The following is a 17,395-nucleotide window of genomic DNA, read 5'->3' on the forward strand; positions in this document are numbered from 1 at the left end:
GAGAGCATGAAGCCTGATGCATGGCTTGATCCCGTGACCCTGAGATCATGACCTGAGCTGAAATCAAGAATCAGATGCTTAAGCGCTGGAGCTGTCCAGGTGCCCCCTGCCCATTTTTTAACTGGATTATTTATTTTTGGGTATTGAGTTGTATCAGTTCTTCATGTATTTTGGATACTAATCCTTTATTGGATACATCATTTGCAAATATCTTCTCCCATTCAGTAGGTTGTCTTAGTTTTGTTGTTTCCTTTGCTGTGCAGAAGCTTTTTATTTTGATATAGACCCAGTAGTTTGTTTTTGCTTTTTCCCCCTTGCCTCAGGAGACATATCTAGAAAAATATTAGTAGGGCCAGTGTCAGAGAGATTACTGCCTGTGCTCTCTTCAAGGACTTTTATGGTTTCAGGGCTCACATTTAGGTCTTTAATCCATTTTGAGTTTATTTTTGTGTGTGGTGAAAGAAAGTCGCCCAGTTTCATCCTTTTGCATGCGGCTGTCCAGTTTTCCCAACACCATTTGTTGAAGAGACTGTCATTTTCCCATTGTATATTCATTCCTCCTTTGTCGAAGATTAATTGACCATATTAATTGTTGGTTCATTTCTGGGTTTTCTGTTCTATTCCATTGATCTATGTGTCTATTTTTATGCCAGTACCATACCATTTTAATTACTACCACTTTGTAATATAACTTGAAATCTGGAATTGTGATACCTCCAGTTTTTTCTTTTTCAAGATTGCTTTGCCTATTCAGGTTTTTTTGTGGTTCCATACACACTTTAAGGTTGTTTGTTCTAAGTCTGTGAGAAATGCTGTGGGTCTTTTGATAGGGATTACATTAAATCTGAAGATTGCTTTAGGTAGTATAGACATTTTAACAATATTTCTTCTTCCAACTCATGAACACGGAACGCCTTTCCATTTCTTTATGTTGTCTTGAATTTCTTTCATTACTGTTTTATAGTTTTCAGAGTAGAGGTCTTTCACCTCTTTGGTTAAGTTTATTCCTAGATATTTTATTGGTTTTGATATAATTGTAAATGGGATGGTTTTCTTAATTTTATTGTCTGCTGCTTCATTACTGGTGTATAGGAATGCAAAAGATTTCTGTATGCTGATTTTGTATCCTGTGACTTTACTGAATATATTTATCAGTTCTAGTAGTTTTTTGGTGGAGTCTTTAGGGTTTTTTATATATAGTGTCATGTCATCTGCAAATAGTGAGAGTTTTACTTCTTCCTCACCAGTTTGAATGCCTTTTATTTCTTTTTGTTGTCTGACTGCTGTGGCTAGGACTTCCAGTACTATGTTGAATAAAAGTGGTGAGAATGGACTAATTCCTGACCTTAAGGTAAAAGCTCTCAGTTTTTCACCACTGAGTGTGATTTTGGGTGTGGGTTATTTGTATAAGGCCTTTATTATGTTGAGATATATTCCCTGTAGGCCTACTTTGCAGAGGGTTTTTTTTTTTTTAAATCATGAATGGATGTTATAATTTGTCGAATGCTTTTTCTGCATCTATTGAATTTTCATATGGTTTTTATCCTTTTCTCTTACTGATGTATCACATCAATTGTTTTGTGGATATTAAACCACCCCTGCATCCATGAAATAAATCCCACTTGATCATGGTATATGATTTTTTAAATGTATTGTTGGATTTGGTTTGCTAATATTTTGTTGGGGACTTTTGCATCTCTATTCATGACAGATAATGGCCTGTAGTTCTCTTTTTTTGTGATGTCTTTATCTGGTTTGGGTATCAGGGTGATACTGGCCTCTTGGAATGAATTTGGAAGTCTTCTTTCCTCTCCTATTTTTTGGAATAGTTTGAGAAGAATGGGTATTGACCCTTTGTTAAGTGTTTGGTAGAATTTGCCTGTGAGACAGTCTGATCCTGGGGTTTTGTTTATTTGGAGTCTTGATAACTGATTCAATTTCATTGCTGGTAATTGGTTTGTTCAAATTTTCTATTTTTTTCTACTTTAGTTTTGGGAAGTCATATGTTTCTAGGAATTTATCATTTCTTCTAAGTTGTCCAATTTGTTGGTATATAGGTTTTCATAATATTCTGTTACAATTGTTTGTACTTCTGTAGGGTTGGTTATTTCTCCTTTTTCATTAGTGATTTTATTTGAGTCCTCTTTCTCTTTTTCTTTTATGAGTCTGGCTAGAGACTTATCAATTTTGTTGATCTTCTCAAAGAATGAGCTCCTGGGGTCATTGATCTGTTCTATTGTTTTTTTGTTTGTTTTGTTTTGTTTTTCAGTTTTTATGTCATTTATTTCTGCTATAAAATTTATTAATTTCTTCCTTCTGCTAGTTTTGGGTTTTATTTATTCTTCTTTTTCTAGCTCCTTTATGTATATGGTTAGGTTGTGTATTTGAGATTTTTCTTGCTTCTTGAGGCAGGCCTGTGTTGCTATAAACTTCCCTCTTTGAACTACTTTTGCTGCATTCCGTATTTTTATGATTTATTAATAAAGATTATATATTATAAAGGCTTTTCTGTGGTCTTAGATACAAATTTTAGCTTTCAGTGTATTTAGAGGTCATCTTAAATTTTTAATATTTTCAAAGAGGTGTCAGTGTTTAAATTTTCCTTCCTTTCCCAAATTTTATTAATAAACATGGCCTATATTAGTAGACTATAGCAATATATAAGTGAAGGTAATTGGCAAAGAGTGCATCAGTTCCATTGGTTGGGTACCAGGAGTTTGGAGTTCATTGCTAAAGATGGTGGGAGTCTTAGAAAAATATTTTCTTCTTCTTGTTCTTCCTTAATGCTGCAAAGAGGTTTCTGAGAGCAGCAGTGTTGGAAAATGACACCTGTTGACCCTGGGTGTCTATACTGTCATTACATTGCTCTCCAAATACGCTTAGAAATTCTGAATGTTTCAAGAAATATGCTTGGTAAGGGACATATGCTCTTTTTAGAAATCTCTAGGTTGGTCATATCCAATAAATAATAAACAGCAAATGCAAACCACATATATAATTTTAATTTTTCTAGAGCCACATGAATAGTAACTGAAAGAAGCAGGTGAAATTAATTTTAGTAATATACTTTTTTCAACCTAAATATTCAAAATACTACCATTTTACATGTTGAGATAAAAATCATTGAGATGTTTTACATTCTTGTTGTGTGTATGTGCTAAACCTTTGAAATCTAGTGTGTACTTTACTTTAGAGCACATCTTCCTTCCAAGTAGTGACATTTCAAGTACTCAGTAGCCACATGTGGCCACCATGCTGGATAGCACAGTTCTAGATGTTAGATGGTAGGTATGTTTCAGGCTATTTTGATTCTGTAGAAAAATCATCAATTGTTATTAAGCAAAAACAATCTTTTCCTTAATGCCCCAAATCAATGGAATATTAATATTTTATTTTAGATACAAATACAAGCATTTATGAACAGTACTTTTGGAAAAATCTTATCTTCTCAGCAGGCCCTTCAGCTTCTTCAAAGGTATTTATTAAGCAGTGTAGTTTCTAGGTGTGATAACTTTGTATCTGAAAATATAATTTCAAATAAGATATTTTTGGAAATCTCTCCTCTGTAAACTTTAAGACTTACAAACATTAATCTTTCAATTACCATTAAGTAGACTGGTAAAAATGTGAAATATAGTATGATGTTTTTCATTGCATTTTTTTAAAGCAGAAGTCTTCCAATAAGAAAATGAAATTATTTCACATGATTTTTCCTCCAGCTATGTAATATTTTTGAGGTTAATTTCATAGACATTATTGGAAAGGGAGCAAATAATATTTAATTCTGCAAACTGCAAGGATTTCCAAAAGTGAAATTATCTAAGGGCAGTAGATCCTCAAACTTCCCATTTTCCCTCCGGAGTGCTCCTGCTTCTTCCTCTTCCTCTATCCTGACAACAGTGCTCCCCCGAAGGGCAGGAAGGACAGCCTGGACTACAGGCCATTTTCTTCGAGCTCAGGGAGGGCTCATGGGCTATGTTAGGGACCCTTTGGGAAACCTTTCCTGAGAGCCAGTGCCTCTGGGTTTGGGCCCATTTTGCTAGAGTTCCACGTCTCTGTAATGATGGAACATACCTGTGAGACCTTACCTCATGACACTGCTGAAAGAGTCAAGCCAGACTTATGAAATGATTTTGACAAGTGAAAGTACTGAAGAGGCAGATGGCAGTACTAATTTCTTGGTGATTTCTTTCTATTTCTCTTTTTGTCCGTCTGTTTCTCTTTTTACCTATCGTATGCTGGTGTAAATTCACTTTATTATCAGGATGTTATTGTCCTAGTGCTTCCTGTGGATCACTTGGTCTGAAAGGCGAAGTGATATTTGGCCAACAGATCATTGTTATGATATGGCCATTTGGAATTATGGGAGCATTAATACTGGCAGAGGGATGCTCCACGTGCTGGCCTCCACCTTTGCTAAGCCAACCCCCCTTGCATCTTTTCAATTTCAGTTTAAATTTCTCCTTCTAAGGGAAGTCTTTCTGAACTTCCCAGACTTGGCTGGGTTCCCCTGATATATGCATTTCTAGTACCCTTGTACTTTAAATAATTATTTATGTAACTCCTGATGAAATCTGCATTTTCAATAACATAACTGGAGGCTCCAAGAGTGCTGGAACCTGTTGTGTTCCTCACTGTATCCTGGGACCATGGATGATGCTTGGTACGAGTACTTGTCAAAGTGAGTGAATGAATGGATTTTTAGGATGGCAGCAATTCTTAAGTATGTTTCTCATTTACTTTTGAATTATTCACTTTCAATTACTTTTAGATTCCAGAAACTGCAAATCCCTTGTCTTCAGTCAGAAATAAACCATACAATTGAGCGTATTCTTCAGTGTTATGTGGCTGAACTTGAAGCTACTAAGAAGGCAAGGATCATGTTTGTAAATAGAATAGTATTTTATTTTTTTAAAGATTTTATTTATTTATTTATTTGAGAGAGAGAGAGAGAACAAGCAGTGGGGATGGTCAGAGAGAGAGAGAAGTAGACTCCCCGATTAGCAGGGAGCCCGAGGTGGGGCTCGATCCTGGGACCCAGAGATCATGACCCGAGCTGAAGGCAGACGCTTAACTGACTAAGCAACCCAGGAGTCCCTGGGTGTATTTTAGTACAAAATAGTAGAATAGTATTTTAGTACAAAAAGAAAAGTATTATGAAAGTATTTGCCATTATCATCTTGTGCCAAGCTTCTCAGAATGATCCCTTCACTGCTAAGTACCTCTGATGCGCCCCTCTCTATGTGGGAAGGTGTGGACAGTGTATGTCATTGGATAGCCAGATTTACATCCCCATGCTCTTAACAACTGCTTTGGTTTGATTTTTGCAACAGCATTTATGTGTGTATAGGAAAGCCCATTGAAGTTAATATTTCTGCATACAGAAATACGGGTTCTGAAGATGATAACAGATATAGTATAGCTTATATGCTCCCTTATTTGAAGATCTCCTGAAAACTGGGGATAAAATACAGAAAAAAAAAATATGTAATGGGAAATAAGGGTTAAGAGAGAATTAAATGTCATATATTGTAAACATCATAGTTTCTGAGCCACAGATTATCTCTGAAGTGCACTTACATATTTATTGACTACCTCCTGTGTATAAAACATGGGAATACAAATGTATTGAATACTTTTTTGCCTTTTCCATTGTACTGAATTTTAAACATTAATACCAGATCTTTAATTACAGCTTTATCATTCTCAAAAAGATGACCCTCCTCTTGCTCGCAACATGCCCCCTGTAGCAGGAAAAATACTTTGGGTGAGGCAGCTCTATCGTCGGATAAGCGAACCCATCAACTATTTCTTTGTAAGTCAATAGTTACATTTACAGTATGAGGATTATCATGGTTTTAATACAAGACATATTTTATCCTGTAATGTTTGATGTCCAATCAAGTAGTTAGAGCTAATGCTTTCATGAGTCAAAGAAAATTTATTTATTCATTTATTTAAAAAAGATTTTATTTATTTATTTGAGAGAGAGAAAGCATGAGCAGGAGGAAAGGGTAGAGGGAGAAGCAGACTCCCTGCTGATCAGGGAGCCCGATGTGGGACTCGATCCCAGGACCCTGGGATCATGACCTGAGAGGAAGGCAGATGCTTAACTAACTGAGCCACCCAGGCGCCCGAGACAAAGAAAATTTAGTTTATAAATATGCTTGAGGGACACTAAACCAATTCTCTCATGTTTTGGTAGGAAAGCTCACTTCATTACAGTTAATCTTTAAGGGGAAGAATCTTACAACTTTATGACTTTTAGTAATATAGGATACTTCATCAAGGCTTTTAAATAGTTACTGTTTGAAAACAATGGAGTCTAGGTGTAGTCCTGAAGATTCCTTCTATGTGTGGACGGACAGGTTGCTGACTTGTGTTAGTGAAGGTGAAGACCCTCTTAGTATGTTCCTGAATAAAGAATTGAGATCTAGAGCAAAGTATTAATAGAGTACACGCCTCCTCTGTTTCCTTAAAATTATTAGATTTCTACAAAGCCCCAGGACACTCTTAGGCCCCATTGGCTCTCTGAAATTGCCAGTTTGCCTTCTCTTTGTTTTTGGTTTGGTTTGGTTTGGCTTTTGTAAAGAGACAGACTCACAAAACAGAGTTGGTTTGCTTAGGGCGGCATCTTATGCCTAAGTAAAGAACAAAATAAGTACCAAACATAGTCTGGCAAGTAATTTAGTATTTAAGCATTCTTGGATGTTAAGTTTTTATTGTTTCCGTTTGGCTGCTGTTGATCATTTCACTGTTCTCACTCTTTGTAAAAAAAAAAAATTCAAAGCTGGGCCTTAAAAAAGCAGCCAGGGTGGGGACTCCTTTGCTGATTGACTCTGCCTGACAGAGCCAAGTTTGCCCTGTTTTTTGTTTTTGCCCTCTGCAAATCGAAACATAAAACGTTCTATGTTTATATAAAGAAATTTGGTTTTTGTTCTTTGATATACAGTTACTTTTTTTTTTTCAGTGCTGGAATTTGGAGATTTTCCCTGATACAGGTCAAGGAAAATCAGTCCATTGTATCTTTTTTCCCTTTTTATTTAATCTTATTATTATTATTATTATTTTAAGATTTTATTTATTTATTTGAGAGAGACAGCCAGCGAGAGAGGGAACACAAGCAGAGGGAGTGGAAGAGGGAGAAGCAGGCTCCTAGCGGAAGAGCCTGATATGGGGCTCCATCCCAGAACACTGGGATCACGCCCTGAGCCGAAGGCAGACGCTTAACGACTGCGCCACCCAGGCGCTCCAAATATTATTTTTATTTAAATATTTCAAACCTACACAGTATAGAAAATACAAAACTGATATCCAGAATCGTGGGGAGGGAATAGAGAACTGAAGGCAGAGGCTCTCAGCCTGGCCAGCTGTTAAGGCTAGAGACCTTTCTTTCTTAAATCCTTTATTTCCTTTTCCAGTGTTCCCTTTCCAGCAGTAACGTTTCTCTACTTCTGTCTCTAGTTTGTATGGCTTTCCTTATCTCTCTTTTACTCTGAGACAAAATCTAAGGCATAATTACTTGGTGACATTTTAAATACCAACAGCTTTCTGATTGGGATATGAAAACAATCAGCAGTCTTTTAATTATAAATCTTTTTTTTCCCCTTACAAAAACAGAAAAACTCAGAAATTTTGTCAAGCGCGGAAGGTAAAGCTGTTATTCGTCAGTATAACAAAATTTCCTATGTTCTGGTGGAATTTGAGGTGGTCTATCACACAGCCTGGGTCAGAGAGGTCTCGCAGTTACAGTATGGTGTGTATAAGAAACGCAGTGATGCTATGGAGGGGGTGTTGGGTGATTTTGAATGAAGTCATGGTTCTGGAGAACTTTTACATCCCTTTGATACAATATTATGATGATTAGATTTAGATTTGGGGATGATACAATTATTTTTTTTACAGTTGTTAATAATATTCTGATTTTGTAAGCAAAAGTTGCCATCACCTTAAAGTTGGTACTTCGATTGTGACTTCCCACTAAAAAAACAGTATTTAAAAGTAAATTTTGAGACCCTTCATAGATATTTCTCCACAGATTTAGGGGAAGTCTTCATACTCAGTTTTTTTTTTTTAAAGATTTTATTTATTTATTTAACAGAGAGAGAGACAGGGAGAGAAGGAGCATAAGCAGGGGGAGTGGGAGAGGGAGAAGCAGGCTTCCTGCTGAGCAGGGAACCTGATGCGGGGCGGTGGGTGGGTGGGGGGCCCAATTCCAGGACCCTGGGATCATGACCTGAGCTGAAGGTAGACACTTAACGACTGAGCCACCCAGGTGCCCCTCATACTCAGTTTTGTCATGTTATAGATTCAAATCTCAGTCCCGATCAGGGGAGAAAGAATTGCACTTTGCTTGTCTTCGTCCCTCCCTTCCATTCTTTCTTTTTCTATAACCGAATTTAACTTCACTTTTGAGCTCCAGGAAAGTCACAGTATTAGGGCTGTGTCTAAGTACCTCTGCAAGGTGCCGAAGCATTGGGCGGAGTCTGCTGTGAGGCAGGGGATGGATGGTTTCAAGCCACCATGCATCCATGCTGCCATCACCTGGGGTGTATGTTACTGTGGGGGCTCAATTGTTGGTCAGTTCAGGTTCCTGCTTTGTCCCATCTTAATCTTAAGCTCTTATCTGTAATATTGGTGGAACCCCGACTGTGTCCCCGGACAGAAAGCCTTCTCCCTCACATGCCAGGATCCCCACTCCAGCAGGGTACAAAATTGCAGACACAGGAAGTACAAATCCTGTGGTTGGGTCACTGGGAGTGGTGGTCTAAGAGGGGCCGCTCTTTTTCTGCCTCGCGGTTCCAGACCCATATATCTTAGCTCTTTGAGGACACGTCACTGTTGCCAGCCATTGATTTGCTCATGTCTCCGTTCTGGAGGACAGGGTCCCAACCTGCAGGTTGTCTTCCCCAACTGGCCCCTTAGTTTAGCCTTTAAGAAGCCACTCGTACCAGGCCAGCTGTTTCTGGGTAATGACTATGGTAGGACCCAAGGACCCTACTGAAAACCAGCTAATGAGCAACGCTCTCAGGGAGCATCAAGAGAGACAGAAAGTTCACATTACGGAAAAGGACAAAACAGAATTGTTAGCTTTAGTTTGAAGCAGGGACTATCTTGCTTCTACAATATCATACGTTTTTGTACTTTTCTTTTGTCCTGGTGGTTTTTCCTCTTAGCGCACATGTTCAAAAACAAGTTCACCGGTCACCTTTTCCATATAACCCCTCTATATTCTTCCACAGCAGAAAATAATGTCTTCCTCCTCCGGAGTCCTCTACACAATTTATCTGCTCTTCTTTCTCATGACATTTACAGCTTTAGGGATCTGTCTCATCTCTCCTTCACGTTCCAAGGATATTCTCTCTGTTTCATCTTTGTATCCTTTAACTAACAGTCAGCGATAACAAACACTTACGTAGTCCAAGCTTTGTCAAAACACTTTATACACACAGCTTCCTTTAATCCTCATGGTGACCCTACGAGGAGCTGTAATTTTCCTCATTTTATAGATGAGGAAACTGAGGCACTAAGAGATTAAGTCACTTGCACGAGCTCATCCCACAGCTAGGAAGTGGCAAAGCTGGGATTTAAATCTGCCTTTCCCATGAACACAGGTTAGTGGAAATGAATTGCTCCGCAAGACTTCTTATTATATTGACATGGCTAAATTTAACCATATAGGAACTCAGAATAATAATTGAGGACCTGGAATTGGCCTCTTTTAGATGGTTGCTCTATAAAGTTTAATGAAATGTCACTCAGTCCTGGAGCTGACTTCCTGGCTGTCGTTTTTCTTAGTGGTTTTGCTGACCATTTTGTCCTTTCAAGAAAGCTCAGTACAGCCTTAAGGAAGATAGATTTCATTAAATGAGTGTTCCAAGGTTATTTTGGAATTTACTTGGGAGGATAAATGATTTCCAGTCCAATTTTAAAAAGATTCCAAATGAATTAGGTAAAATTTTTAGTTGAAATCCTCATGCAACCAGCATCATTAAGAACCATTTCAAGACTAATTTTATCTGATGAATAAAAGTCAACTAACTTCAAAGGAATATATAGACTATTTCATTTTACAAGAAATTCGGTGCAGCCACATTCTCTGAAGTAACGTGAGGCTTGGAAGATACGTAAGAAAGTCTCATGTTAGTAGTGTTTGTTAATATAGGATACAATTTAAGCTAGCACATACTCATCTAGAAGTGTGTCATTATTATGACTCTAGAAGTAATTCATGTTAGGATAACAAGCTAAGGGATTATATATTTCAATTCATAATAAAGCATGCCTGCAAATTCCGATTTATATGAATGATGTTCAGGTAGTAGTTTAGGTGTAGCATAAAAAAAAACCTTCCTCTATGTCTTAGAAGCTCACAACGCCATGGTGTTTAATAAATATTTCTTACTGATATTGAGCTTAGTTACCAGACATTCAAGATGGAGGCTTAATTCCTTAAAGCAGTTTGGGGTTTGTTGTGGAAAAAGGTTTGTCATGTGAGATATGTCATGTTTAATAGTTGTGCACACCTTCCAGTTCTCTCCCAGGGGTGAAATCACAACCTGTGAAAAGAAACTACATTGCATTTTAGCTCTCTTAGACCCACTCAGAAAAGTGCTGCAGTTCATAGCACGAAGGCTGTCTGTTCTTCATTCATCTTTATCTCTCCCGATCTGTTCTTATGAGTTTGCAGACATTCTGCATTCAATATTTAAGTTTTTTTTTTTTTTAAAGATTTTATTATTTATTCAACAGAGATAGAGACAGCCAGCGAGAGAGGGAACACAAGCAGGGGGAGTGGGAGAGGAAGAAGCAGGCTCATAGCAGAGGAGCCTGACGTGGGGCTCGATCCCATAACGCCGGGATCACGCCCTGAGCCGAAGGGCAGACGCCTAACCGCTGTGCCACCCAGGCGCCCCTCAATATTTAAGTTTTGAGCGCTGACTACATGTCAGATGCTACGCTTCATCACCTGGGATATCCAACACTCTTGTTCAATGAGAAGTCAGTAGCCAGTGGGGAAGGCAGGTGTGTAAACGCGGCTGGAAGCAGAAAGGAAATCCAGAAAAACTAATGTCAGTAATCATTTATTTGTAGCTTTACAAGCCACGCTTTTTGTGCGACACCCAGAAACTGGGAAATTGCTGGTTAATTTTGATCCCAAAATTCTAGAAGTTGTTCGGGAAACTAAGTGCATGCTAAAAATGAAGCTGGATGTACCAGAACAGGCAAAGAAATTGCTAAAATTGGAAAGTAAATTGAAAGCAGACAAATTGCATTTGCAGGTAAGATAGATTGTATACATATATTTTAAAGATTTTATTTATTTGAGAGAGAGTGAGTGAAAAGAGAGCGTACGCATGCGTGCACAAGTGTGAGCGGGTACAGGGGGCAAAGGGAGAAAGAATCTGAAGCCGACTCAGTGCAGAGCCTGATTCGGGCCTTGAGCCTTCGATTTTGAGATCATGACCTGTGCTGAAACCGAGTCTGATGCCCAACTGACTGAGCCACCCAGGCGCCCAAGATAGATTATATTTTATAAAATTGTTTTTGAAGGAGGGTTTTTTTTTTTTTTGTAAAAGAGAAATACATTGCTGCAGTTGTGCTGATGTGGTATTGAGAGGAAATTTGTTACTTTGTCGATTCTTTTCATTTTTCTTCAGCTTTATTGAGGTACGGTTGACAAATAAAATTGTAAGATATTTAAAGTGTACATGATGATTTGATATAAATATATGTTATGAAAGGATTCCTCTCATGTAGTTCATTCATCACCTCATATATATAATATACATAATATATATAAAATATATATTATGTATATTAAACCAAAAAGAAACAGTATATATTTGTTAATATATACACATATATTTGTTTCTTTTTGGTGAGAATGTTTAAGTCCTTCTCTCTTAGCAAAATTCAATTATATGATATAGTATTATCAGTTACAGACACCATGTTATACACTGGATCTTCAGTCCTTATTCGTCTTATACCTGAAAGCTTGTACCCTTTTACCAACCTCTTCCTGTTGCCTCCCCACCCCCAACCCCTGGCGACCGCTTTTCTACTGTTTTTACAAGTTCAGCTTTTTAAGATTCTACATGTAAGTGAGATCTACAGCATTTGTCTTTCTCTGCCTTATTTCATTTAGCATAAGGCTTTCAAGGTCCATCCATGTTGTTGCAAATGGCAGGATGTCTTTCTTTCTCATGGCTAAATAATATTCCATTGTATATGTACCCTATTTATCCTTTCATCTATTGATGGATGTTTCTGTATCTTGGCTATTATAAATAATGCTGCAGTGAACATGGGAGTGCAGATATCTCTTCGAGATCCTGATTTCATTTCCTGTAGATCTACATTCAGAAGTGGAATTGCTACATCATATGGTATTTTTATTTTTAACTGTTTGAGGAGCCTCCATACTGTTTTCCATAGTGGCTGCACCAATTTACATCCACACCAGCAGTGCACAAGGGTTCCGTTTTCTCCATATCCTGGCCAACACTTGTTACCTCTTTTTGAGAACAGCCATTCTAACAAGTGTGAGGTACCATCTCATTGTGGTTTTGATTTGCATTTCCCAGATGGTTAGTGATATTGACTACATTTTCACGTACCTATTGGCTATTTGTGTGTCTTCTTTGGAAAAAATGTCCAATTCCTTTGCACATGTTTTAACTGGATTGTTGGAGTTTTTTGCTATTGAGTTGTGTGAGTGAGTTCCTTATATATTTCAGCTATTAGCTCTTTATCAGATACATGATTTGTAAATATTTTCTCCCATAGGCTGCCTTTTCATATTGTTGATAGTTTCCTTTGTTGTGCAGAAGCTTTGAGTTTGATATAGTCCACTTGTTTATTTTTGCTTTGGTTGCTTGTGCTATTGGTGTTAAATCCAAAAATCACTGCCAAGACCGATGTCAAGGTGCTGACCCCCGTGTTTTCTTTTTGCAGTTTTATAGTTTCAGGTCTTAAATTTAAGTCTTTAATCCATTTTGAGTTGATGTGTGTGTGTATGTATGTGTGTGTGTGTGTGTTATAAGATAGGTGTCCAGTTTCTTTCTTTTGCTTGTGACTGTCCAGTTTTCCCAACACTATTTATTAAAGAGACTGCCCTTTTACTATTGTATAGTTTTGGCTCCTTTGTATATTCTTGCGTCTTTGTACATTAATTGACAATATGCATGTGGATTTATTTCTGGGATCTCTATTCTGTTCCTTTGTTTATTCTTTATTTTATTTTATTTATTTTTTTATTTTTATATGCCAGTATAGTTAACATACAGTGTTATATTCCCTTGTTTCTTCTTTATAGTATTAAAATACTGATGTGCAAATAGGAGATTAGGAACAGAAAAGGAGGCAAGGAATTAATAACTTCAAAACTATTAAGTAAACATCGAAACAGCTTAATATTATTTATTTGGGGCAGAATTAACTTGAATCCACATTTCCCATCACACCATGCAATAAATTACAAAATGATCAAAAATTGATCATTATGATTCATCTCTAGAGAATATCTAAAAGAAAATAGATAAGCCTTTTAACTCTAACTGTGCATACATTTATTTTGATTCAAGAAAAGAAATATGCTTATAATGTGTCAGAAGACAAGTAAAAGAAAGGGGGGAAATGTATAATATCAGATATCATGAAAAGATAATTATCTGAGCTATTTGAAATAGCGTAAATATAGAAAGAGAATTAAATAATAAATATGAAACGTGCAACTCTAGAAAGCTCCACTGACTTGCTGTTTAAAGGCGATGCTAAGGTAATTTACAGGGGAGGAAAAAGTATGGTAAATTAATATAAATATAGGCGGGTAGCCTTAAGATTGGCAGGACTATAAGGAAACAGGTATAATGAAACCTTCCTGGTATGAATCAAAATATGACTTGCTTTAAAATAAATTAAAGTCACACATACTATTTTGACTTCCAACAGGGTCTTCTGCAATATTATGATGACTTATGTCAGGAAGTGCCTTCGGTGTTTGTCAATCTGATGACCCCTAAAATGAAAAAGGTTGGTAATGCTGAAGGTTTATATTGATTTCCCTGTTGCTTAAAATTAGATCCCCGTTCTACAGATTATGGATTTTAGAACATCTATTGCCTAGATCTTCTGTCTTTCTAGTTCAACATTATAGCTCTATTTTTCCTATACAATGATTTCTTGTCAACAAGTTTTGTTGCCTTTGAAAAACAACTAAATCTCAATAATGAGCACTTTCTAAGAATCCATGATTCTTCATGGACAGCCACAGATGATTAAAAAACAAAGTCACCTTTACCAGGTATAATGGAGCAAAATATAATTAAGGAAATATAGCCTATAATATTTCCAGGTAATAAAAGAAAGCCTTCTTTATAAACACAGATGTTCCTGTTAATCATGGAAGCTGCTACATTTTTTTTTTCTTTTTCTAGGTGGAATCTGTGTTGAGACAAGGGCTCACAATATTAACATGGTCATCTTTAACCCTGGAAAGCTTCTTTCAAGAAGTTGACTCAGTTTTGGATATGTTCAATCAACTTTTAAAGAAGGTATGATAGATACATTTTTTAAAAAATGGGGTGCCTGGTTGGCTCAGTCATTAAGCATCGGCCTTCGGCTCAGGGTGTGATCCCAGCGTTCTGGGATCGAGCCCCACATCAGGCTTCTCTGCTGGGAGCCTGCCTCTTCCTCTCCCACTCCCCCTGCTTGTGCTCTCTCTCTCGCTGGCTGTCTCTCTCTGTGTCAAATAAATAAGTAAATAAAATCTTTAAAAATAAAAAAAAATAAATTAAAAAACTACATACATTCATACTCAGGCTATAAGGAATAGTTTGCTTATCTATGANTCCTCTCTCGCTGGCTGTCTCTCTCTGTGTCAAATAAATAAGTAAATAAAATCTTTAAAAATAAAAAAAAAATAAATTAAAAAACTACATACATTCATACTCAGGCTATAAGGAATAGTTTGCTTATCTATGAAAGCTATTTATTTATTTATTTCAGTGTTTGCAACTTTCAAAATAGGCTTTTATTTATTTATGTATTTATTTATTGGGAGACAGAAAGATCTTTTTTATGATTTTTTGCAAAATTAATGACAGATTTTATATCTTCTGTTTTCTTCCAGTGACTAATAGGGCTAAGTGTTTTTTTTGTTTGTTTGTTTTTTGTTTTTTAATATTAATTTTTTTTATTATGTTATGTTAGTCACCATACTATGAAAGCTATTTAAAGAGTATAACTTTTTTTTTTTAAGGTTTTATTTCTTTATTTGACAGTGAGAGAGATAGCCAGCGAGGGAGGGAACACAAGCAGGGGGAGTGGGAGAGGAAGAGGCAGGCTCCCAGTGGAGCAGGGAGCCCGATGGCGGCGCTGGATCCCAGGACCCTGGGATCACGACCTGAGCCGAAGGCAGACGCCTTAACGACTGAGCCACCCAGGTGCCCCTAAAGGATGTAACTTTTAACTAAAAGGACTCCTATTAAGTTAAAAATACAATGCTTTATGTTTCTCTAGCTACTTTAGGCCCTTTTCATTTAGGGTTGCCTTGTTTTTGCCTCTGAATTACTTGCCTTCAGTATGTTAAAATGGTAGTTCGACTCCACCGGGCAGTTTAGAAAATGGGATAATGGTAGACTGTGGGTGATGGCAGAATGGAGTGCTTAAGTATTAATAATAATACATCTACCATTAGTTAGATGAGGCATTCATTTAATTGGAGACTGTCTATTGATTTCTGAGAACGTTGCTCCATGGAACATGCATGCCTTTTTAGATGTGCTGGTCTGTGATGGCAGCATGGTACAATACACAAAACTTGGAGGCTTGGGAGTCAGCTAAACCTAGCTACAATGATCTGCCTTATGCTATCTATGCGTTCCTTCCCAGGTTACTTTACTGATCTGAGCCTTTGTTCCTTTACCTGTGTAACTTGGATAGTGAGTGAGTCATGGATTAAAAGAGATAACACATATGAGATTATGGCACATGATGCTGCTGTATAAAACTTTAGTTCCACATCAAGACTTCTTTGTGGATGTACTCCTAAAATTTCCACCAAACTGTGCTTGGCTCAGGACCCAAGTTTCTAGATATAGCCCCCTAAATTAGTTCATAACTCAAGTACATTTGGATGAAAGAAGAGTTTTCCTCTACATTTTTTTTTCTTGTTGGTAGATCAGTGACTTGTGTGAAATGCATATTGATACAGTTCTGAAGGAGATAGCCAAAACTCTGTTAATTTCCCTGCCTGAAAGTGGTGCTACCAAAGTAGAAGATATGTTGGTGCTCAATGAGGTATGCATTTATGTATTATGTTTTAATTGTAGAAATCCTGGCTCATAAACTTAAAATGTGAATTTATAATCTAAGAGTGGAAATCTCTGTCCATAGCATATAAAGATCCCAGGCCACACCCTAGACATGATCTTACTAATATCTTCAACCTCAGTCTAGAGTCTCCTGGGTTTCCAGCAGTGGTTCATTGTTCTTCCTTCGGTGGACAATATTGAGTACCTCTTGGTTTTAATTATCACAAACCTACCCTTAAGCCACTCACGGAAATCTGAGAGTCATCTGGAATCCTTTCCTCACTCCCATTTCCTAAATCCAGTCAGTCTTAAGGCTTAGCGAGGTTTTGCCTTTTACTCCAAGTTTACTTGAATTGCCTCTTCTTTTCCATACTTACTACCCCCTTCCTATGTCAGGTCCTTAAGGCTCATTCTGAGTTTAGCAATCGGTGTTATGATCTAACTGGTTTCTCTGCTTCCGTATTTGGCCCCGTCATATCCATTCTCCACATTGCCACTCATGATCTTAAATCCTTCAGCAGCAGTGGCATCCAGTCTCTACAGGACAAAACCTCATCTCGTCAGCATCACAATATACTGAAATTCTTTGAGTGCCTATTTATCCTCCATTGGCTCAAAATCACAGAGACAGGAACCCTGTCTAGCCATTTTTGAGGCCTTGCACATAGCAGTCTCTCTCAGAAACACTCACTTTATGTCTTGAACCAGATTTTTTTTTTTCTTTCTTTCCTGCCGTGTGCTTCACCTACACTCACCCTGTTGGTTTGGGTCACCCTGCTTGTGTCAAGCAAGGGTGGCTCTATCTCAAGGGGTCCAATCCAGCCCATGGGATACAAGTGCTTTTGCCCCTCTTTCTATGGAAATGCAGCCTCTTCTTGCCTTTAGAGGTTTGGGTAGCCAGCTGGCCTCTTGCCTTAGGACAATTTAGGCATGGGTCAGCCCTTCCATGTGCAAATTCTAGAGGACATAGGTCAAGGTCTCTGAGTCGTTCCTTTGAAGTACCCTACACTTATTTCTTTTTTTTTTATAATAATTTTTTATTATGTTATGTTAGTCACCATTCAGTACATCCTTAG

The 17,395-nt window shown here is 37.4% G+C and overlaps 1 protein-coding gene across 1 annotated transcript in view; it reads left to right on the forward strand.

Moving 5' to 3' along the window:
* DNAH8 (dynein axonemal heavy chain 8) overlaps positions 1-17,395 on the forward strand; it is a 332,098-nt gene that overhangs the window by 43,080 nt on the left and 271,623 nt on the right. Inside the window, exons 10-17 of the mRNA XM_034660654.1 lie at positions 3,399-3,475; positions 4,772-4,871; positions 5,696-5,815; positions 7,621-7,756; positions 11,095-11,282; positions 13,957-14,037; positions 14,442-14,558; positions 16,186-16,305. Coding sequence (XP_034516545.1) covers positions 3,399-3,475; positions 4,772-4,871; positions 5,696-5,815; positions 7,621-7,756; positions 11,095-11,282; positions 13,957-14,037; positions 14,442-14,558; positions 16,186-16,305 — 939 coding nt within the window. The remainder of the gene's footprint in view (positions 1-3,398; positions 3,476-4,771; positions 4,872-5,695; positions 5,816-7,620; positions 7,757-11,094; positions 11,283-13,956; positions 14,038-14,441; positions 14,559-16,185; positions 16,306-17,395) is intronic.

The sequence above is a fragment of the Ailuropoda melanoleuca genome, chromosome 5 (genome assembly GCF_002007445.2).
Source record: "Ailuropoda melanoleuca isolate Jingjing chromosome 5, ASM200744v2, whole genome shotgun sequence".
Taxonomy (NCBI): domain Eukaryota; kingdom Metazoa; phylum Chordata; class Mammalia; order Carnivora; family Ursidae; genus Ailuropoda; species Ailuropoda melanoleuca.